The 23,180-nt window shown below is 55.3% G+C and overlaps 1 protein-coding gene across 1 annotated transcript in view; it reads left to right on the forward strand.

Moving 5' to 3' along the window:
• The window catches only part of RAMP1 (receptor (G protein-coupled) activity modifying protein 1), a 45,909-nt gene that overhangs the window by 14,457 nt on the left and 8,272 nt on the right, over positions 1 to 23,180 (forward strand). The window contains exon 2 of the mRNA XM_012648838.1: positions 1,882 to 2,020. Coding sequence (XP_012504292.1) covers positions 1,882 to 2,020 — 139 coding nt within the window. The remainder of the gene's footprint in view (positions 1 to 1,881; positions 2,021 to 23,180) is intronic.

Consider the following 23,180-nt stretch of genomic DNA (forward strand, 5'->3'; position numbering starts at 1 on the left):
TCCTGGCCCCAGCTCCAGCCAGGGGTGGGTCCCCTGCCAGCTCCCCCTCCTGGGACCCCTGGAGGTGCCCAGGCAGGGCACACATGGGGCTGTCTTCAGGGGGCGCTGCCCGTGTCCCGGCTTTAGCACGTGGCCCTGTGCGTGGCTGGCACCCAGCCCTGCGTGGATGCCTAGAGCTCCTGTCCGTCTTTGCCTTTCGTCTGAGGCAGCTACTCGGCTGTCACCTGTAACCGGGAACCGTTCTCCGCCTGTTCTCCCTGATGCGACACGTCTGGCTCCTTGCGAGCCCCGAGTCACCTCTGCCCCGTCCAGGCCTCGGCTGCCCTGCTCTCCTGCCCGGCTTGGGGCTGTGGGCCTGCGGTGTGTGAGGTCGCCCGTCCCGCCTCCAGCCGCCAGCCCAGAGCTGTGCCCTGGAACAGCGCTGCCCCCGCCACCTGTCCCCTCCCTGCGACCCCTGCTCAGCTCCCCCACCCGCTGTCCCCCCTGGTCTGTCTCCGAGGACAGTCAGGCCCTTTGCCGCGATGCCCGCTGCCCGCCTGGTCCTGAGCCTCGCGGCTGGAGCGGGCGGGGCGCTGGGCCTCGGGAGACAAGGCCTGAGTTCAGCTCTCGCCACCCGCTTCCTACCGTGGCCCCCGGGCCTGTTTCCGAACCCCGGAGCCCCAGCGCCGCCGCCTGTGAATTGGTGATCGCCATAAGACGCACCCGCGAGGCCGCTGTGTGAAGAGCCCGGCACATGGGAGAGGCCCGAGTCCCGGTCCCTCTGCATTTCACTCCAGAGTCCAAGGGGACACTTGAGTTCACATCCCTCTCTGGGCCATGTTCCGGGACTGGGACTCCAGAACCCCCTTTCCGGTCTGCCTGCCCAAGGCTGCCTCTCCCTGGGGTGAGGCACTCTGCCACCGCCCCTGGGGGCTCCCTGAGCCCAGGGCTGCAAGGGGCAGCTTGGTGACCGTACTCACGGGTCCCCGGCGTCTGGTCTGGTGAGGACCACCAGGGAGCCTCCCAGCCCCCTGCAGCAGTGAGGAAGGGCCAGGCTGGTAGGGGCGGGGTTGGAGTGCTCTGTGGGGGGAAGAGGGGCCCCGGGGCAGCAGGCAGCCAGCAGCCAGACCCTGAACAGAAGACCCCCCCCCCAGCTGCCCCACAGGGAGGCTGAGAAAGCAAAAGAGGAGGCCAGGTGGGTGGAGGGACCAAGGGGGAAGCTGTCCCGCCTGCCCCGGGCCAGTAGCAAGCTTGGGGAAATGAGCAGATTTTGATCACACGCGGCACACGGCTTGACATGCCGTTTTTGATCTGTGTGTGTGTGGAGGTGGGAGCGTGGACACAGCTCGTGTTTCAGTTTCTCAGCTTGGTTTATAACCAGCAAATATTCAGACACAGGGACGTGCCAGTGGCTCCCGGGCTGGATGGCCTGGCCCCCCGGTACCACAGGAACAGCGGCGGCCAGGGACTCCTCACTCACCGGGCCACCTGGCGGCATGGCAGGTCAGCCATGGGCTTGGAGGCCACAGACCTGGGTTCAGTCCTAGCCAGTTGTTCTTGCCGCCTCGGTTTCCACGTCCGTGAAGTGGAGGTGTCAGGAAAACCAATCGGGGTTGATGGGATGAGGAGATCGTGCAAGAGCCAGTGCCCGGTGCCATCTCGGGGCAGGGGTGCTTGTCACCTACAACGGGACACACGCAGGGAGCCTGTGGCAGGCAGGGAGGGCCTCTGTGGGGACACAGAATAATTGACGAAGAGAGAATCTGGCCGGAGCTGCAGACACCCTCTCCAGGGAGCACTCGGAGACCCTGTCGCGGTCGTGCTCCTGGGGTGGGCTCGGGGGTGGGAGCCCCTGGCTGGGCCCGGGGGCTGGTGGTCACGGTCCTGGCACCTCTGTTGCAGGGCATCTCCTCTCCCTGGTCGCCGCCTGCCGGGAGGCCGACCTCGGCGCCCTCCTCCGGGAGCTCTGCCTCGCCCAGTTCAAGGTGGACATGGAGGCTGTCGGGGAGACCCTGTGGTGCGACTGGGACAAGACCATCAGGTGAGTCGCTGACTCGGGGGGCGCCTCCATGACAAGAGCCTGGCCTTCGGGGACATCCCTGCCAGTTCCCCTGGTCCCCACGGTCAGGCCAAGGCCGTCCCTCCCACCCACCCACAGCCCCCCACCGAGGACACCTTGAGCTGAGCCCAGCCATCCTGCCAGAGGCCTTTCTTTCTTTTTTTTATTTATTTTTATTTCTGCGTATTATGGGGGTACAAATGTTTAGGTTGCGTTGCCCTTGCCCCCGCAGAGGCCTTTCTTCCCACCCCGCGGGGCTCCCTCGCTGTGTGCCTCAGCGGGCTTGAGGCTGTCCCCCACCAGGCCCAGGCTCCTCCGCCTGCTGGAGCGGGAATCGGATGGTGGCACGTCCAGTCCTTGTTTCTGCTTCAGCGCGTGCGTGAGAAGCGGGGTCAGCAGTGGGTGCGCATAGCTGGGGGCTGTCACCTCCCAGCTGTGGCAACGCGCGGACAGACCTGTGCACAGGTGTACAGCACAGCGCATGACACACAGTAGGTGCACAGGTCCTGGTACCTCCAAAGACTGTGCCCCGAGAGGGGGAGCGCTGGGGACTGTGCTGGGGAGGGTGTCCCAGAGGAAAAGTCGAGCAAAGGTCACACACAGCACACTGGCTTTGGTGTCTCCCAAGGGTCCAGGACACACCTGGGCAGACCCTGTGGGAGTGGCCATCTCTGCTTGGAACTCACGGCCCTCCCCACGGGGCGCAGGCTGGGGTGGGGGTGGGGGACGCCCATGGCCGGGCCTTCCACCCGCAGCGTCCGTGAGGCTGGGCGCTATGGTCACCCCGCAGAGCCCCCGACCCCGGCATGTCTCTCACGGAGCGGGTGGACCACTGCCCCCGTCTTTCTTCTCCACCTGCCGTGTGCTCCCTGCAGGCCCCTGAGAGGACACAGTTAACCAAGGAGCCCCCACTCCACCCCAGCCCTCGGGGTGGTCTGGGGGACCCGGCAGTGCCCTCAGCGGGGTCTCCTCCCCTGCCATACTCAAGGCCTCTTTAAGACTTCAGGGTCTCATTTTGTAAGCAGAGAAATTACTCGGGAGTTAGAAACTGGGGGGAGGACTTGTCAAAAATCAGAACAGCCTGTTCTTTAGGCTAATTGGCCTTCTGCCTCAGCTGAGTAATTTGTGTCGAAATTAAAGACTGCATTTTATTGGGATCCAGGGAAGCGCAGGGGGAGGCCCTGGAGCAAGGCGCCCTCCGCCTGCTTTCTGAGTGAGTGTGGATTGGTGGGACTCATGCGCCCACCGAGGCCAAGGGGAAGGCAGCCGGTGACACAAGCCATGCTCTAAAAGCAGCAACGTGACGTTACCAGAAGCGGAAGCCTCGGACGGTTTCTGACGGCGCTCGGTGCGGATAGCGATAATCGGCACTGGAGCCAAAGAGCGTCTGCCATCCTCAGAGCCACATGGCGGCACAGCTGGAAACAGGATGGGGAGGGTTGCTAGGGATTTTGTTTAAAAAAAAAAAAAAACCTCAAGATAATTTGGTGCAGCGCTCTTGCAGAATTTCTCAGTTGCTAAGAAATTAAGTTGCTAGTGAGGTCTCTCAATTGACTGGACGGGCCCCCCCACACCACCCAGGGTCACCTCCTTACTGAGAGTCACTGAGCATAGATGCCACCCACGTCTCCGGAACACCCACAGCAACACCTGGGCCCGCGTGTGATTGCACCGCTGGGCACTGCGGCCTGGCCAGGTTGACACAGAAGACGCACGGCACACTGCGGGGCCGAAGGTCAGCGCCCTCCGCTCACAGGTGTGCTCGGAGAACTGCCGTTCCCTCTTCCTTCCACCCGCTCCCACCCGCTTCCTGTGGGCAGCTGTTCTCCTCTGTCCTTCCTCTGTTTCTTCTGCAAAAACAAGATTTTTCTCACATCCCCTTTTTTCTTACATGAAGGATGGAATACAAATTACATTCTTTTACACTTTGGTGGGTTTTCCCCACTTAACACTACATCCTGGAAATCTCTCCTTACCAGGGCACGGAAAGCACCCTCATGCATTGTTACCCGATAGTTTCTCCTGGTTTGCTGGTTGTCTTTCGACTTCGGTGTTCTTGTTGCCATGCAATTTTTTTTAATGCAGTCAAAACCATCAAACTTTCATCCCCTCTGGGTTTGAGTCAGAGTTAGAAAGCCTTTCTCCACGCCAGGGTTGGAGAGGAACCCGCCGTGTTTTCCTCTAGCCTGTCTGGCTCTGTTGGTTGCACCCAAATCCCTGGTCTATCTGGAGTTTATTCTTGTGTATGGTGTGAACTAGGAATCGAATTCTATCTTTCTCCACATGGGCCACCCAGGTGTCCCATTTATTAGAGTCCATCTCTGCCCCAGTGATCGGAGATGCCGCCTTCATCATGCACGAAGTTCCCCTGTGCACTGGGCCCGTACCCTTCTAAATACGGTCCTTTTCTCAAGCCTTCCTCATATTACCTGAATCTACATTAATTCTTCTCCAGAGCCATCCGTGTGTCCTCACCGTCTACTGAATGTTCAACTATCCCTTACCTCATTCCAAAAAAAGATGTATCATAGCAAGCATTTACTGAGCACTTACTACAAGCTAGGCTTTGTGCTAAGCACTTAACACATACTGTCTCACTTAAGTGACAACAGTCTGAGGAGGTAAAACTGTTGTAATCCCTGCTTTATCTGCCCAGGTCTCACACCTGGTAACCAGTGGCTCCCTCCTGGTCCCAGGGGAGGTGTAGGGATGCCCTGCCTTCATGTAAGTGTGGCTTCCTGGGAGGCGGATGCCAGCTTTCAGGTGCCATCTCAGCCCTGCCAGCGTCCCACGGGCCTGGCAAAGTCTGTTTGCATTGACACGCCGAGCCTGGTGCTTGGGCCAAGGGCAGCCTTTCTAGGGTCTCCTGGAGCAGTGGAGGTCCGGGGTCCGGGGTCTGGCGTCCAGGGTGGACAAGCTCGTCCAAGTGATTGGGTGGAAGGAGAAGAGAAGAGGGCCCTGGAAAGGTCACGGGGGACTCCAAAGGCAAGAGCCACTGAGGCCAGAGCCCCACGCTCCTGCTGCCTGAGGTCACAGCTGTCCTAGGGGCCTGGGCTGGGCCTTCAGGTGGCTCCAAATGTGGCAGAGGGAAGCTTCGGGGCTCTCTGAAACCAGAGAAGGTCTAGTTTAACAACAGCTTTGTGTCAGAGGGGACTCAGTTCCCACAAGTGACACAGACAAACGTGAGCCAGGCTTTTGCAGGATGCACACACGGGAGCAAGTGGGGAGTGCTGGGACGCATTCGCCCCAGCCAGCTCCCTAGGTGCTGGCCTGACAGTTTTGCCTCTTGCATCAAAGCCGCTGGAGGACCTCGTGAGCCCCACCTCACTTAGGAGACTGGATGCAAGTATCAGATTATTTTAAAAGGACTCGTCATCACCACTGTGTGTCATTGCTCAAAGATAAAAATTTCCCCAATGAAAGCAAAGGGCTGATGAGAACATTCAGGCCACAGCCCACCAGAGGACGGTGGGCGTTCTTGAGTGGGCTGCCTTGGGCTGCGGGCTCTCTTTGCTTTTGCATTTTCAAGGTCTGTGATGGTCAAAGTTTGCCCTGTGGCCACAGCGGCCCAGCGTAGGTCTGCATTCAGGTCTACAGCCGCCAGCAGCCCCCACTGTGACCGAGCCTCCCACTCAGCCTCCCATCGTTTTGATTCGCCGGGTGGTTGTGAGCGTGGCTCGGGGGTTGTTCCCGGGCCCTTTCTCCAGTGCTCGGGTGTCTGGGACCCAGCTCAGCGAGGCCGTCACTGCCAGGCGGCCACTGCATGGAACCGCAGCCTGGTTTGCAGATGGAGACTGAGCTCGGTGCAGCGCACTACCTGGGACGCCCGTCTAACTTAAGAAGGTGCAGAGAACCTGGAGAAGGTGTCACAGGAACTCCCGCCTCCGGAAAGCTTCCCGCGGTGTTGGGGAAGGGGAGGGAGGGCAGCGGAGAGGGGGGAGTCTCCAGCATGCCTGGACTCGGCTACAGAAGGTTGGTTTTAAGATGCCACAGGTCGGATTTGCCATCCAGGCAAGAAAAGCTGGGGACGCCTCTGCCCGTCCCCTTCCTGTACAGCTTCAGGGACTGAGGCATCACCCTGGGCAGGGGAAAGGGGTCAGAGGTGGGAGACGCCGGGGGCCGGGCCAGCGCCTGCCGTGCCTGGTCATGGGCGCTCAGCGGGCCCCAGGGAACCTGCGTTCACCCTCATGCAAGTCGGCCGCCTCCTTCCCTCTGCCCTGAAGCCTCCGGGTTTGTAGACGCTGCCTGCGCCGCCTCGGCTCGCAACAGCTTCCCTGCACAGCCCGGGGTCTCAGGGCCGCGGGGTCGGAGCTGGGCTGCGCTGGGCAAGGAGGGGCCTCCGGCCTGGCCTGGGGAGCTGCCCGATCACGGGGAAGGGGTCCGGGCCCCAGGGAGGGCGCAGCCCCGCGGGTTAACTGAAGGACAGAGGACCAGCGTTCGGAGCGCTGGGGACGGTGCCGTTGCTCAGAGCCGGAGCACCAAGCGTGACGCCGGGTTCTGGAGCACCGTGAATGGGGGCCGGGCGCTGACCCACAGTGGCCGGCCCTGGGCCTGTGCGCCTCCTTTGTGTGTCCCCGTGAAGAGTCAAGGCAGGAAATTCTTCAGACCTCAGCAAGGGGCGGGACAGCTGCTTTTGTTTTGAGTTTCAACAGGAACCGAGAGGGAGGCATCTTCTTACATCACGGGAGCCCTTCAGGCCGGCGGGCGTGTTGTCCTCCCTGGGTTCCTGCTGAGCTTGGCCCATCTCGCCAAGGTCTCGGGATGGGCCATTGCCAGAGCCCTGCCCACAGCGTGGCCTCTGTCCGCAGGCCTGGCATGGGGGCCCCCCGCCCAAGTCCCTCCTGCGCAGCCGGCAGCTTCCAGAGCAGGGGCGGGGCTGCCTTCAGCACCCTCGGGCCTTGTCCATCAAGGCGTCTGTCCTGGAACTTGCGATGTGCCCATGAGCCTTTGAGTCACATTTGTGCTTGGCCCAGTGGCTATGGTGCTGACATCCCTGTGTATACCGGTGGGAGAGTGTGGGTTCCACAGAAAAGCCCCCAGGCCCTAGGCTGGACCCACGGCGGGTGCCCAGCACAGCCAGGCCTTAGAGGATGGGAGGTTGGGTGCTGCCCAGGCCAAGGCTGTCCACCCTGGGTCTGCACAGGGCACAGAGCCACGTCTTACGGGGGAAGACCTGGCAGAGATGCCCACTCCCCCACCCCTTGCCCGCCTGGGTAGGGGGAGCCTTCCAGGTGTCTCCAGAGTACATGCCCAGGTGCACGGAAGTCTGGCTACCAACCTGGACCTCTTGGGGCCTTCAGGGTGACTGCCAGCCCAGTAGGGAGGCCGAAGGAGCAGGAAGAGGCCCAAGGACCTGGGTCCTCCTAGATGCCAGGCCAGGCCGGAGTAGGGGATATGCCAGGGATATGCCGGGAAAACACTCCAGCTCTCCCAGTGACACCAGGCTGGTTCTGCTGAGGACATGGCTCCTGCCACCAGCACGGACATCAGCTGGGGTGCTCCGTCCCCAAGGGGAAGGGTTATAGACAGTGCTTTGCAGTGGCTGGGGCAGGGGACACCCCCTGAGGCCCTTCCTAGAGCCCCCGCAGCTGTTTCATTTACCTTCACTCAGGTCTCTGGGGCTGGGTTTCAGCAGGGGGCCTTGGAGCCCCGCTCCCCGGGGAGCAGGCGTGCTGAGCAGCCTGAGCAGCGAGGCAACCGCCCAAGAGCTCTGGGCGGCAGCGCCAACCCAGCGGTTCCGGGCGGGCTGGCTGCTGAGGGCCCTGGGCCCAGCTTCCTTTCTCAGCTGCGGCGGAGATGCGTCTGTGGGGGCCAGCAGCGGAGGGGCCGTTGTCGGGGGAGGTGAGGGGGCTGCTGGCCTCCCCTCCACACCCAGGCCCCCTGGGTGTCCTCAGCCCCTATCTCCAGTGCGCTGAGCCTCTGGCGGGGGCGGGGGCACGGACGGAGAGACGCTGCCCAGCCACGGTGGTAACTTAGCACAGAGCGTCGCCTGAGCCACGGTGCTGTCTCTTCCCACCCGCTGACGAACTGCCCCGTTTTGCATCCTCCTCCGTCTGGGGATGAAATCAGGTCTGTGTGTCGGCATGGAAGAGGTCAGAAATGGGGCAACACTAAGCAGATCCCGGGGTGAGCAGAAGAGCAGACAGGTGGGCTGTGTCCCGCCGCCGGCCCCCCCTCGCCACCCCTGTGGACACACTGCTGCAGCGTCCCGGCTGTGCACACGGGAGTGGCTGTGCTGGGACACAGGCCAGGCTTGCTCACACTGGGCCTCGCCGCGTCACAGACAGCCCCCCCGGCTGTCCACGTGGAAGGGGGGGCAGGCACGCAGTGGGAAGGACGCTGACAATGTGCTCGGTGGGCAACACCTGGGCGGTGCACCGGGGGATGGTAGCAGATGTCCCTTCCTAACTCTGACCTTCACCCCACCTGCAGGCCCAGTTAGCCACTTCCCAGGATCCATTCATCCATCGTCCAGTTGGTGGACATCTCCCGGGCACAGGCTAGAACAGGGACGTTCTGGGTCCCCTGTTGGGCGGGGGTCTCTAGGAAGCAGTGGTTCCGCGCGGCAGCTGGCCTTCCCCATGTGTATTTTGAGGACGTTGGGTATCTTGTGGGACTTGGCTTTAGGTCTGAGTCTCCTCTTCTCCCAGCTTCCTGTCTCAGTCAAAAAATGGAGAAGCCACCCTCACTGCAAGGCCAGGTGCAAGCAGGAAGGCCAAGTTATCGAGCCACAATTGTAATTCTGCTCGTGGAGCCGTTTCCAGGTTTTTGTTATGACAAGCTAAGAGATGACACTATCAGAACTGTGCACATATGTCCCTTTTCTGACTAATTTCTTTGCTAAAAATTCCTGGGAGAAATCATTCTTGCACGTGGGCTTACTGCAGCGTGTGCTATGAACACTCGTGGTTCTCGGTAGGTTTTGCTCAGTTGCTCTTGTAAAGAACGTCACTAACTCTACCGGCAGCATACGAGAATACTGACTTCCTCATAGGTTCACGGGTGGTCAGTTTGTGGAGATTTTACTGTTATCAAAACCACAAGGGGGTTTCGGCCTAGGTCCAGCTTTGCTCGTAGCACAAAGATCCAATTATTGAGACAAGGAGGGTTGCCAAGGAAGAGAGAGATTTTTAATGACAGACGTCTTATCAGGAGCAGCTGCCTCCAGTCCGTCTCCAGGACTCAGGGATCAGAGGTCAGGGGCCACGTGCCTTGGGGAGGTCGTGGGGATGGTGAGTCTTGGCATCAGGAGGTCTGTCCAGGGCCTCCTTGAGAATCTCAGCCCCTTTGGCAGAATCTCCCCCATTTCTGGGAAACAACTCAGAAAGTCAAGTAGGTGCCTAAGGAAGAGGATTATAAACACACAGAGGTCATTGAAATTTGTTCATGGGGTGAGTTTCTTTACTTTTGCAGGTTTTAATGCAGTTTTCCCTTTGGTTTTAATGTGCACGTCTTTGGCTGTTAGGAAAGTTGACCCAGGGTCCTACAGTCACTTGCAATCTGTTTTTTCTCAAATGCAAATTACCTCACCATGACCTTTCCTGTCTGTCCTTTGAGTCATTGGGTTTTTGCGGGTTTTTTTTTAAGACTTTATTTTTTATAGCAGTTTTAGGTTCTTAGCTAAATTGAGAGGGAGGTCCAGAGATTTCCCCTGTATCCAGGTATTTTTAATCTTCCTTTACAGATCCTTGAGCAGTACACATAGTGACTATTTGTCATTACGTTCTAGACGTTTTCTTGTTTCATTTGTGCTTATTTTGGTGATGACGATTTTCCGTGTGTTAGTTAATCAGCTGAGACGGAGCGCTGGCTCCCCAGGTCTGTACTCCGTCCTCCGTGTTCCACCAGCTCAGAGCCACACAGCCACAGTGTTAGGTTCTGTCTCTTTGTAGTTTTGTGTTTTATAATATCTATCTTAACATAGTATGTAGACATAAATTATTAAAATTTATTTCCTTCCCACCTCGATCATCTGGACGTAATTCGATAAATAAGTTTCCGACCTCCATTGTTTAACACACAGTGCCTCCCTGTATGCACTGGAGTCTGAGTCAGTTAAGTGTTGCTTATATTTTGTAGTCATGCTACACCATTTTAATTACCGTGTCTTTATAGAATCATCTACAATTCAGAAGGCCTCTTTGCATGCTTCATTTGCATTCTATTATACGCTGTTTTGCTTTCTTTGATACATTTTCTGCCTATTTTTCCAAAAGAATTCAAGAATCATTTTGCCAGATTCTATAAAAAGTCATTGGGATTCTAACTGAGATGGCCACATTGACAAGCTCGGGAATCCCTGCGGTGTATTTAAGAGTCCCTCCCCTGCGGGGCACAGGGTGGGCCTCCGTGTCCTCAGGGTTGTCAGCGGGACTGCTCTGATGGGTTGTTGCCACCTTGTTACTGGAAGCTGCTTTTGAGCAGTTAGTAGAGAAACCATCATGGACCCAGTGCACCGAGCATGGTTCCACATGGGACGCCCAGGAAACTGGGTGGGCCTCTGCCTCCTCCCCGGGAAGCCAGTATAGAAGTTTTGCCTCATTGGCAATTCTGGTTTATACTCTGTATGTGTTTCTTTGGTCAGGTTTCAGGGTTAGGATCACATTTGCCTAATGGAGTAGATCTGCTCGCTGACCACTGCAGTCAAGAGCAGGAAACAATCTGTGATGTGAGAATTACTTATTCCTTGGGAGTTTGAATGAATCCATCGCTAAAACCAGCAGATCTGGGTGGCTGGGGAATCTCCTTCTCTAGTCTCTTTCTCCACTGTGGGTTTATTTTGATTCTCCACTAATGTTTGTATTTCACCTACGTGTATTTGGTCTGTATCTCTCAGGCTTCTCTATTCACTAAAACATATTGATGCGTAGTATTCCTTTAAATGTTTAATGTCCTATATATTCAAGCTTATACCTCTGGTTTTTATTTTTTTCTGTCTTTCTTTTTTTTTTTTTTTCCTTTTTTTCTTTGTTTAGATGCCGCTTCATTCATCAAAAGGAAATGAGGAGGCCCACTTTTCATTCATTGAATGTGGGGTTTTTTGCTTTTTGTTTTTTACTTTTAGAAACAGGGTCTCACTTTGTCCCCCAGGCTGGAGTGCAGTGGTGTGATCACAGCTCACTGCAGCCTCAAACTCCTGGGCTTGAGGGATCCTCCCACCTCAGCCTCCCAAAGTGCTGGGACTACAGGTGTGCGCCACTGCGCCCTGCAGAGCGTGCCCATTTTTAGAGTCCTTATTGAATAAGCTACGTTTTGCATAGCAGTGTCTTTTCTAAATACATTGCTTTAACTTTTATCATTCACTTTTCCATATTTTTCCCATTCTTAAAAAAAAATGTGGTTCTTTCCTAAGATACAACATAGATACTTAGTTCATCATCTTTTCTCCCTTTAACATACTAAAGGCATTTAAAGCTAGGATGCTTTTCTCTAAGTACCTTATTCATCACCATCTGTGGATTTTGAAAGCCAGGTTTTTTAACTGAATGTTCTTAATAGACAGCTACTGTCTTTTTGACTTTCTTCTTGATGGTTTCTTCCTTAGGTAAATATATTTTAATTCTCACAGATTTTGTTCTGTTTCTGTTTGTTCTTATTCTCTTCTCTTGATGTAGGGAGAGACGGTAGTGTAATTTCTGCCTTTGCATTTTCTTTGAGACCTCAAAGATTTTCTTTGAGACCTTTTGTATATAATGATCTTTTGTGAACATACCATGAATATATGAAGATGAAAGGTGTTCTCTGTTCATTCTGTTTAATTCCCACCAAAACAACCGTCAACAGAAACTAACTCAAGCTCTGTAAGATAATTTAAAGAGGTTTATTCTAAGCCAAGTTTGAGGACCATGGCCCAGAGCCACAACCAAGAAGCCTTGAGCAAGTGGACTCACTGTGGCTGGGTAACAGTTTGGTTTTGTACATTTCAGGGAGACAGGAATGACACGTAAAGTCATAACTCAGTACATGGGAGGTGTACATTGGTTCGGCCCAAAAAGGCAGGACATCTCAAATTGAAGGGTTTACAGGTTACAGGTGGTTTTAAGGATTCTTCGATTTGTAATTAGTCAAAGAAATGAAGCTTGGAATGTTTTAAGCTATTCAGAGACAAATCACCGAACATAGACTCACGAGATCTGCTGGATAAACTGAGGACCTGCAGGTGTGGTTTAAGCTCTGTCTTGCATGGCCTTCGGCCTGGCAATGCATCACAAAGGACATCTCCAGGAAGTGGGGGGCATGACAAAGCATGTCTGACCTCCCTTCTCTTGCAGCAACTCAGCTTTAAGGTATTTCTGGGGTCCCCTTGGCCAAGAAGGGGTCCACTCAATCAGCTGGGGGGGCTAAAGATTTTATTTTAGTTCGCACAACCAGTAATGTTACCTTGTTTTGTTATTTAGCTCTTTCATGTGTTTCTGAATTTGTTCTGTGTACTCGATAAGAAGTATTAGGTTCTTCAATTCTAATCATATTTTTATCATTTCTACTTTATTTTTCTAGCAGATATGTACATACACATTTTGCTCTATCTTTAGAGCATTTAGATTCAATATAATCACGCTGCTATCAACCACGCCTCTTATTATATCATCCTTATCACGCGTAATAGTTTTTGCTTTGGATGATGTTTTACCTCATCTTAACATTGAAACTCCAGAATTTCAGCTACTCAGATTTTACGGGTAACTTTTAGTCTTCCTGTGCATTTCTGTTTCGGTTGTCTCTCTTGCAGACAGCTTATTGCTGGATTTTATTTTTTTGTCTGGAGAGTGACAGCCTTTTAACAGAGGCAGTTACGTTGTGTTTGTCCTCTTGATTCAGTCTTCAGGCACCCCGCTTTTTGTCATCTTGATTTTTATCTTTCTATGCTGATTATTTTTCTTTTCTACCTATTGTTGAGACACTACGTGTTTTCTCTTTTAAATGAGATTGAAATATTGGCAAGTGGTTTTTCACTCAGCCAGCAGTGAAATGTGAAACAATGTTCTTATTCCTGTATTTATTTTCTTACGTTGTCAAGCCCACCCCTTGTCCTCCGCCCATGAAAGAACAGGAATCTCAGGGTTTTTGGCTTCTTTCTGTCCATCTCTGTGTCTTTCTGTCTCTCTCATTGATTGCAATTAATGTTCCTCCTTTCTGTCCTCTGTTTATTTGGGTTGTTATTTTTTACACTGTGTGTTTTTCCGACAGTTGTACTATTTGCACACTTCTATCAGTAATAACCCTTGCTCTGATAGGATTCTTGTGTACTTATCTTTTGCAAATAGAGCAAATTAACAAATAGAGAATTTGTTCATTTAAGCGTGCCTTATTTTTAACATCACCATTCCCTTTTACATGTATCTTTTAAATTCCAGAGATTGTTTGAAGTAGATCCCAGAAATAAGCCTTGTGATTAATATATTCTCAGAATTCAAAAATTTCTAAGGAGCTCTCTGCTGCCTTTGTACAGGAATGACAGCTTGGCAGGATAATAAGTCTGCAAGGAACCACCTCATTCTCTGAAGTTCCTGCAGATGTCGTTCCATCGTCTCTGGGTGTTTATTATGTCATCAGAGAAGGCAGAAGTGGTTTTGACTTACGTGTATTTTTAAAATACGACCTCCTCCTTTCTGGCGTGGTTGCTGCAGTGTTTCTTGTAGTTTAAGAAACTTGTTTGGATGGGGGCTTCATTAAACTCGTGGGGGCTTTCTCGTGCGCTGCGGTTCCCACCTGGGACTTGCACGGGACCGGGCGTTCTTACCGCACTGTTAGCGAAGGATGCGGGACCTGCTCCTCCGGCAGCTTCCTCCGGCCCCCGGCCCTCGCTGGAGTTCCGTGCACACTGGTTCAGTCCTTCAGCCTACTGTCCCCACCGCTCGTCCTTACGTCTTCTTTCTGGATACAGTTTTCCAGTTACTCTGCTTTTACTTTCTGCAGTACAATTTCTGCCTTTTACTCTGTCTAAAGCAGTTCCTAATTAGGATATTGCGATTGATGCTAATTATAGTGCAGTAAGTTAAAGTTCGCTTTATCCCCAAACCTAATGGACATACTAACTAACGTCTTTCTGGGAGGCCAGACTTCAGCTGTTGTGGGGCCTGGGGGCTGCCCGAGAGGAGGCAGGGGCAGGACACCTGCGGCGGCCCTGTGGGCAGCTCTCAGGCCACGTGTCCTCAGACCCTGGGCAGCCAGGACCACCAGCGAATGCCGCTGTCAGGCAGCACCAGAGCCTGAATCCCCTCCCCAGCTGGACGGGGGTGGGGGCCGAGACCCCCATGCCAGCCCTCCCTCCCAGAAGCTAGGTGGGTGTGGGGCTCTGCAGGTCCCCATCACACTTACTTCTCAGTGTCCTTGTCCTCCCAGTACACTGGGGCTGCTCCGAGGCCTGTGTCCACGATAGCTTTTGAATTAGGGAGAAGCCTCCATGGATAGCTGGAAGCATCTCCCTTGCTGGGGTGACGGTGGCTTCCTGTTGCACAGGGGCACACTCAGAAGCGGAACAGATGGACACGTGTTTGCAGGAGGCGAGACAAAGTGTTGCCAGCCCAGGGGGACAGGGGTGGCCTGTTGCCACTCCTATTTGGTTGTGGTTCTCCTTTAACAGGTCAGGTGAGGGCACCTGGGTACCACGGAGGCCTCCAGAACCCAGATGCTCGATTCGGCTCCGCAGCTGTCTGCCGAGAACCCAGCAGAACAGGCCCTTCTCCCTCCTGGAGTCACAGCCCCAGCACCGTGGCCTCTGGGAGCCCCTAACCCTCCCTTGGGGTCAGCCCCACGGCGGGGATTGAAGGTGGAGATTGGCACCTCCAGCTGGAACCTGGTGTCAGGGCCGCTGCCAGCTGTGTGGGCTTCTGCCTGGGACGATGACAGGACAGGAAGCTGTGAGGGCACAGAGGGGCCACCCCCTATCTCCTTTCCTGACCTTTGACCACTCCCTGCTCTACAGCTCACCCCTGCACCCTCTGCTGTGCCCGCCCTCCAGCCAGGCCTCAGCCAGGTTGGGGGGCACCCTCCAGTGAGCGAGCTTCACCCCAAGCCAAGGTCAGGTTCCTGCAGGGACAGTGGGCACCAGCAGGGTTTCTGCCTCAGTTTCCTGGTTGTCACTTCAGGCCCTTGGCATCTCCTGTTCCACATCCCAACCTCGGGTGGTGTCCGGGCTCCCTGGCTGGGTTTATATCCTGGATTGGGCCAGGGTGTGACGCCTTTGTGTCTCCCTCATGCCAGCCTGGGGTACGGCACGTCTGACAGTACTAGCGGGGCCTGTCTGGCATCTCTGACAGCTTATTCTGTGCCAGGCCCCGTGACGAGTTCTGCATGTGAATGGTCTCATCTGTGGGTCGGTCTCAGTGACTCCAGACAGGAGGGAGACGGGGGCCATGCACTGCCCACCCACAGGGGCCTTGCATGCAGAGGCGCGTGGGCAAGAGTGAGACCCTCACCCAGGGCTGCGTGAGCCAGTGACGTGAGGGGCCCTGGGGAGGGTGTGGTGGGCCCCATCGGAAGACAGTGGTGTAGCGGCCCCCAGGGGTTCTCATCACACCCTTGCTGTGTGCCAGGGACCACCGTACCCATTTTAAGGGTGAAAACCCCAAGGCTCAGTGACTAGTGATGTCTCGAAGTCCCTCCCATAGTGAATACTCAATTGTGTGGAATGTTCTGGGCCTTTCCCTTCTACCACACCTAGTGTTGCCCCTGAGCTGGGATTGGGGCTGCCTGGACAGAGGTGGCCAGTTGCTGGGACTCGTTGGGGTCCAGCCCAGTGGGAGCACCCGTGCAGGGTCCCTGCGGGGCCCGGTGGGTGGCATCCGGCGGCATCAGGGAGGCAATGCGCTCCTCGGTACGGAATGGAGGGCAGAGTGTGCTTTGGGTCCCTTCCAGCTGCCAGTGTGGCTTCAAGGATACAGATAATGTCCCCAGGGTGTTAGCATCCAAATATAGCATCCCAGCTGTCATGCCTGATCCCGGGGCTTGGACACATGTCACACCCATGTCCCCATGAGGTGGGAGCCCTTGGGCCCAGCAGGCCTGGGCGCAGTCCCAGCCCCACCGCGCACAGCTGTGCAGCTAGGCCTGGGTGTCCCCACGGGGGTCCCGGGAGACCTGAGAGTTGCCGCGAGGCTGCAGGGCTCACGTGCCCAGCCCACTGTTCCCTGTGTTCTGAGACCCTGGGGGCCAGGATCACTCGGGCACAGGGCGCCCCCTGCCTGGGCCCAGGTACTGCTGCCAACGCAGGATAGTCTGTGACTTTGCCGGGGACCCCAGCTAAATTTTAAAACTGTTTCATCTGGCAGCCCCAGGAGCCAGGTCCCTGCCCGGGCCTGTCCTCAGAGGAGGCTTTCTGCCCGCGTGGTGGGGCCTCCATGTGGGGGGCCTGGCCTGGCGGCTCCCGAGCTGGGTCTGGTGCCAGCGCTGGCTGCGCGGAGCCAGGGATGGATTTAGAAACCTCTCCTTCCTCCCAGCGTGGGCAGAGGCGCCCAGATTCCTCCTGGCCTGAGCTGTCAGAGCAGGAGCTGTGGAAGGAGGGGACGAGGTCCCCAGGAAGCCCCCTTCCTGGGCGCGGCTTCTCAGGGGCTCAGGGGAAGCAGCAGCCTGAGCGGAGGCCAAGCTGGCCCCAGTCAGTTCCCCGGGCCGTTCCACCCTGCGCTCAGGGACGCCCCAGCCACCCCAGCGGGCGGCCTTGTCTGTGCGGCGGACTCCTCCCCGTGAAGGGAGGTCTTAGGTTTCCTCAGACCTCGGAACAGAAGAGGGGCCAGGCCCTTAACCCCCCTGGGGTGTGATCTGCTGTCCTCAGAGGACACAGCCAGCCACAGGGGCGTGTGGGCCACCTACCCCAGCCTCAGCGGTCCCCATTGCACACGCCGGCAGCTCACTGGCTGCTCCTGTGTGGCACACTCTTAGTTATGGGGTGTCCATCAGTTGCTGGGGGCAGACTGGGCCCGGCCTCTCCCCAGGGCCAGCATGCATCCACCGGCCCCATCTGGGCCTCAGCCTCCCCCGCCCCTCTGCGGCCCGGGTCCCAGGATGTGATCTCCCAGGGTGCAGGGAGGCCCCTTGCTGCTCCCTGAGGCGCCTCCTGCTCCCCCGGGGGTGTTTCTCTGCAGGCGGGGCCCAGCTGAGGAAGCCTGCCGCGCAGGGCAAGGACTTGCAAGACCCCCGCCACCCTCCCGAGAGCGAGCAGATGTTAGCGCCGCGCTCTCACTGTGGCCCGGCCAGGCCTGGGGCAGTGGCTGCCTGTGTGGTAGCAAAGCTCCATCTGTCCACCGTGGCTGGGCGCCTCGCCGTGAGGGCGTGGGGTGGGCGTCTCCCTGGTGTGTTGGCTGGGTGGCCTCCACCTCAGCCTGGGGCCGTCTTCCACATGGACATACCAGGTCGCCGCTCATGCCTAGTTCACACCGCAGCGCAGCGACCGTGTCCTGCGCAGGGCTGCTGGCCGAGGCGGAGGCTGAATCCAGCTCATGCTCTACTGGCCAAGCCGCGCAGCCTGCCTGGAGGAGGGGGCCCTTCCCCGTTCCGCGCAGGGCCCAGCCCCAGGCAGCCTGCTCCGGGCTTGGGGTGGGCGATGGCTCGGGCTGCCGAGCTGAGGGATGTGCTTCGTACAGACCGCAGACCGTGCTTCTGAGAGGCGTGGGGGCTTCGGGGCCCCCAAGGCAGCCCAGGCTCACGGGGCCAGTGACCACAACCACCGCTCCAGCCCCAGGCTTGGGAGCAGGGCTCAGGACGGCGTCCTCTGCTGACACTGGAGTCTCAGGCCCGTCGTCATTCGCCGTCATTTACTGAGCCCCGCTGTGTGCTTGCAGGGGTGGGTCACCAGGATCCAGCAGGGCACAGAGCGGGCCTCCCTGCCCTCCTGGAGGTCATCGTCCGGGAGGAAGGCGGCTGCAGTAAGGCAAGAGGGACAGGGCGGGGCCCGGAGTGAGAGGTGCAGGGTCGGGACCCAAGGACTGAGTCGGAGGAAGCATGTCCAAAGGCCCAAGGCTGGTTCCACGCGGCTGGGGGACAGGGGACTGGGGACTGCCAGACCAGGCCTCCCAGGAGCGGGCAGCAGACTGGGGGTGTCAAGAGCAATGCTTCCGCCCCACCAGCCTCTCCCACCGGCCCCGCTCCGACAGCTGCTGCCCCCCAGAAAGGACACGTGAGGCAGGTCGTCCCAGCGGGGGAGGAGACGGGGCATACGCAAGGCCGAGAGTCTGTCCAGCGTCCAGGGCTGTGGATCAGCTCTCGAGACGCTCGAGGCGCCCTGTGCTGTGACAAGGCGCGGTGCCCTTGCGAGCACTGGGCGCTCCTGTGCTGCGAGTCGGGGAGCTCCGCTGGGCAGCCGTTCCCAAGCCGGCCGGGCCCCAGAAGCCTGTTGTAAAGTTTCCTTTGCGGCGTGTTCTGGGCTGGGAGAAGCAAGTTCACTTCAGGCCAGGAAAGGAAGAGACTGAAAGAGCCTAAGATAGGGGAGGGGACCGAAGCCAGGGCCCCAGCGGGCGGCGAGGGCAGCAATGGCGCGAAGGAGGCCTCGGAGGCCCTGGTGCCACGTCTGCTTTCCGCGCAGGGTGCGGAGAGGGCCGGGCGCTCTCCCGGGTCATCCCTGACCAGCGGGGCCTGCTGTTTAGCTCGAGCGGGTTCTCAACGGGCTGCGAGCGTGGCGGGAGGAGGAATTGCTGCCTCCTACACAGCAGTGGGAAGACTGGCCCGTTTCCGTTCGTCTGCCTCTCGTTCCCTTGAACCCTCCCGAGGTTCTTTGTTCTGTGCTTTATTCATTTTTTTCTTTCTCCTACAAGAGAGAGGCCTTTGTCCTCCTTGCGCAGCAAGCGCCCGGTCGGTGGTCGGGGAAATACAATATTTAGCTGGTGACCAAGGTGTGGGATGGCATCGCCTTCCGCGACTCGGCAGGTATTGCGTGAAGCCGGTGGTGGCGCTTTTGTTGTTTATTGACCAAGAGTCTCAGTGGAAACCGCGGTGACGCACGCTCATCTGGGACATTCCTTGTACTGGGATAAAGCTGGCATTTCCCCTCGTGCTGCCTGGGAAAACAGCTTTGCTGAGATGTCAGAAGTCCCCGTTGTATGACTTAAGCAGATAACCCTATTAAGAACCTGGTAAAGTGTTCATTTGCACGCAACCGTGACGCTAATGCCGGTGATAACGTTCCTGGCTCAGCCGTGCGGTAGACCAAGTGCTTGGACATCCCTGGGCCAGCACGGATGTGTGAGGACTTCCCCAGTTTGACTGGATTTCTCTCTGACCAGCCTGACTTAGGGGGCGTTTGTACAATGTCCGCCTTTCCCTCCCTCCTGCCAAGCCCAGGGGTGCGAGAGCAGCCGCTCACTCGGTGTGAGTTCCAGGTGTGCACAGCTGGCTCCGGTCCCTCCGGCCCAGCACCCATTCCCAGGATGATGACAGTGTGCTGAAGTGAAGTGTTTTTAATCAGACAATCAGCAAGACTTCCTTATACGTTCCCCCAGCACAGAGAAAAACAAAAGATGCCCTGTTCTCCCTGCCTATAGCAGCGCTAGCAGAAACAGGCAGGATCCGGCCTCACCAGCTCCCATACGCAGACGTCGGTGGGAGAGGGAATCGCGTCGCTTCCTCATCCCCTGGCTTTGGGCTGAGGCCTCCGTAGGGACGAGCTGGCCCTGCACGTTCCGTGCCCGACGCGCGCCGGGCCAGGCCAGCATGGCTCTCTGTCAACAGAGGAAGTGGCGCGGTGAGTGGCCAGCCTCTCCCTGCCCCGGAAAGGTCCCACCGTGACTATTTATAGAGTCCTGGGTGGAAACCACAAGGGAGAAGACAGACCTGACCACCTAAACCTGAAACCTGTTCCTGACTGTCACGAAGGTGCCTCCAGGGTCCCGATAGCAACCGTGAGGCTTATTACTGAATTGAGAGAGGTTTTTATCACATTAAGAAAAGAGCCTCTTTGTGGTTTTCACGGTTGTGGGTTTTCTTTTTTTTAATCAGAAATGAACGTTGAATCAAATGCCTCCTAAACATGTGTTGAAATGATGGGATGTTTTTTCCTTTGGCATGTGGAAGTGTGATTTTGTAGTAATGGATTTAAAGCATTGCTGAAATCAGCCTCCTTTAGAGCGTGCTATACAGCTAGATGAAACTTGCTAGTGTTTTATAGAGGATTTTTGGCTCTATTTATAAGTGGAAGTGAAGGACACCTGTTCCCTCTGTGCGTGCATGCACCGGGGCCCATGGCGTGCCTTTGGGTTTGGGACCAGGGTTTGTTAACTTCCTTTAATGGACTGGGAAGCTTGACATCTTTTTCTATGATCTTAAGAATTTGAAAGAACTGCCCAGATCTAATACCTTTTGGGAAAGTGATTCTTTAATAGCATTTTCCATTTTTCTTCTCAGATTTTCTACTTTTTAGGTCAATATTTGATAGTATATAATTTCCCCAAAAGTATCCCAATTCATCAAGGATTTTCCAATTTTTAACACGCTTTTTTTTACATGTTAATCTCTTATACTTTTTCTAATATTCTCCTTTCTGCGGTTTCGTATATTGGTGTTTTCTCTGCTTTTTGTCTAGATCATACTATCCAGAAATGTGTCTATTTCATTGTAGCTATTTTTCTAAAGAATCATCTGTTGGCCAGGCATGGTGGTTCACACCTGTAATCCCAGCATTTTGGGAGGCCAAGGTGGGAGTTATCGCTTGAGCCCAGGAGTTCAAGACCAGCCTGGGCAACATAACAAGACCCGTTCTCTACAAAAAATAAGAAAGACTAGGCAGGCATGGTGGTGCACACCTGTACTCCCAGCTATTTGGGAGGCTGAGGCAGGAGGATCCTTTGAGCCCAGCAGTTAAAGGTTACAGTGAGGTATGATTGAGCCACTGCACTCCAGCCGGTGCAACAAGTGTGACCTTGTCTCTAAAAAAAAAAAAAAAAAAATCATCTGTTTAACTTACTTATCCATTTTATTGTGTTTAATATGTCAGCAAGTACTCATTTTTCATAATTACTGATGGACTTAAATTATTTGCCCGTTGGAGAGGTTTATTTTGTTGTTCTATTTAACACATTGACTGCCACACTAGAAAAAAGAATTTTTTCCCCTGGGGCCACAGTGTTTTATTAAGACAAAACAATCCTTTTAATTTGTTATTTTTTATGGTTTTCTGTACGTGAGTAATACACAATGCAGTCCAGGTGTTTAGAATTAAACTGTCAATATTAATTGCAACAAGAACATCAATAAGTAAGATTTTCAGGAACCAATTGCAGGTTTTGCTTCACAAGGCCCAGGGCTCAAATCTAGCCTGAGTTAAATACAACTCACATGGCAGTCAATGTGTTAATGTATTAAAAATGTCTTGATTTGGATACTTATTTATTTTCATTTCCTTTTGCTTAATGATAAGATAATTTACGACTATGAATTTTTCTCGGAATTCAGTTTTGGCCCTATTCCACTAATTTTTACATGTAGTATTGCCATTATTTTCTTAACAGCCTGTAATTGAATTTTTAAATTCTTGTGTGACTCCAAAATTACTTAAATGATCATTCATTTATAGGGATTCCATTTTTTAAAAATTTGTCCTTTTTCTTACTCATTTTTAGTTTCTAATATTATAGTCAAAGAATGTTGACTTACAATTTCTAGTCTGGGGACTCGTTGACTTTTTCTTTACTGCCTAACGCGGACCCGGGGCCGTCTGAAGAGACTGTCGCCTCTCTCTAGAACAGGACCCTCATCATATAGTCTCCGAGCCGAGTTGATTCATTTTGTTTTTGTTTTTGTTTTTTTTTTTCAGACAGAGTCTCACTCTGTTGCCCGGGCTAGAGTGCCATGGCATCAGCCTAGCTCACAGCAACCTCAAACTCCTGGGCTTAGGCGATCCTCCTGCCTCAGCCTCCCGAGTAGCTGGGACTACAGGCATGCGCCACCATGCCCGGCTAATTGTTTCTATATATTTTTAGTTGTCCGATTAATTTCTTTCTATTTTTAGTAGAGATGGGGTCCCTTGCTCAGGCTGATCTCGAACTCCTGAGCTCAAACAATCCGCCCACCTTGGCCTCCCAGAGTGCTAGGATTACAGGCGTGAGCCACCGCGCCCGGCCCCGGCTCTCTTCCTTTAGCTCGTGTTTCACTTTGCCTTTGAGGTGATTGCTCTGGACGGAGTACACGGGACCTTTTCTCCTCACTCTCCCTGCCCGGGTGGTATTTACTGTCTAGTTGTCCAGACCAACAGTGAGTGAATAATCACATGAATAAAGTACAGGTACATTGTAAGACACATCTGGGAAGGAAAATGCCACTTTACTGGGGGAGCCAAATATGATCAGAGCATCAAGAAAGGCCTTTTTGAGGAAGTGACATTTAAATGAGGGATGAGCAGAAGTTGGCCCTGTGAAGATGGGGTTAACAACTTTCCAGGTAAAAAGAACAGCATGTGCAAAGGTCCTGAGGCAGAAACGTTGGCCAGTGTGACTCGAGTGTGGCCAGTGAGAGGGAGGGGATCCAGCTGACCGTGGAGAGGTGGGGGGTCACACCGAGGCTTTAGACCCCAGCACCACAGGTGCAAGGAGGAGCACTGACGGTGTGGAGCAAGGAAGGAAAGGTGTGGGCAGCGGGGGTGGGGGGCCGCAGGGTGAGGGCTGTAGCCTGGAGCAGCGGTCCCCAGCCTTTTTGGCACCGGGAACCAGCTGCATGGAAGACAATTTTTCCGCAGATCGTGGGGAGCGGGTCGCGGGAGTGGTTTTGGGGTGATTCAAGCGCATTACATTTATTGCGCAGTCGAACCTCTCTGCTGATGGTCATCTGTATTTTCAGCCCCCACCTCAGCTCCACCTGAGATCATCAGCCATTAGATCCTCATAAGAGGCCGCAACCTCGACCCCTCACATGTGCAGTTTGCAGTAGGGTCCGCGCTCCTATGGGAATCTAATGCCGCTGATCCGACAGGAGGCTGAGGTCGGGGTGACGCCAGGATGGGGAGCGGCTGTAAATGCAGATGAGGCTTCTGTGCCGCCGGTTCCTAACAGGCCACGGACGTACCGGACGTACCGGACGGACGTACCGGTCTCCGGACGGACGGAGAAGGGTGCGCCGAGGCCAGGCCCCGCCTACGCTCAGGGCGGAAAAGTGGGAGCCGGTGTGTGGGCCTAGCAACCGCCCGCGAGGCACCTCTGCCTCTTCCTGGGCACAGCGACGCTCC

Source organism: Propithecus coquereli, unplaced genomic scaffold (assembly GCF_000956105.1).
Source record: "Propithecus coquereli isolate 6110/MARCELLA unplaced genomic scaffold, Pcoq_1.0 Scaffold295, whole genome shotgun sequence".
Classification (NCBI taxonomy): domain Eukaryota; kingdom Metazoa; phylum Chordata; class Mammalia; order Primates; family Indriidae; genus Propithecus; species Propithecus coquereli.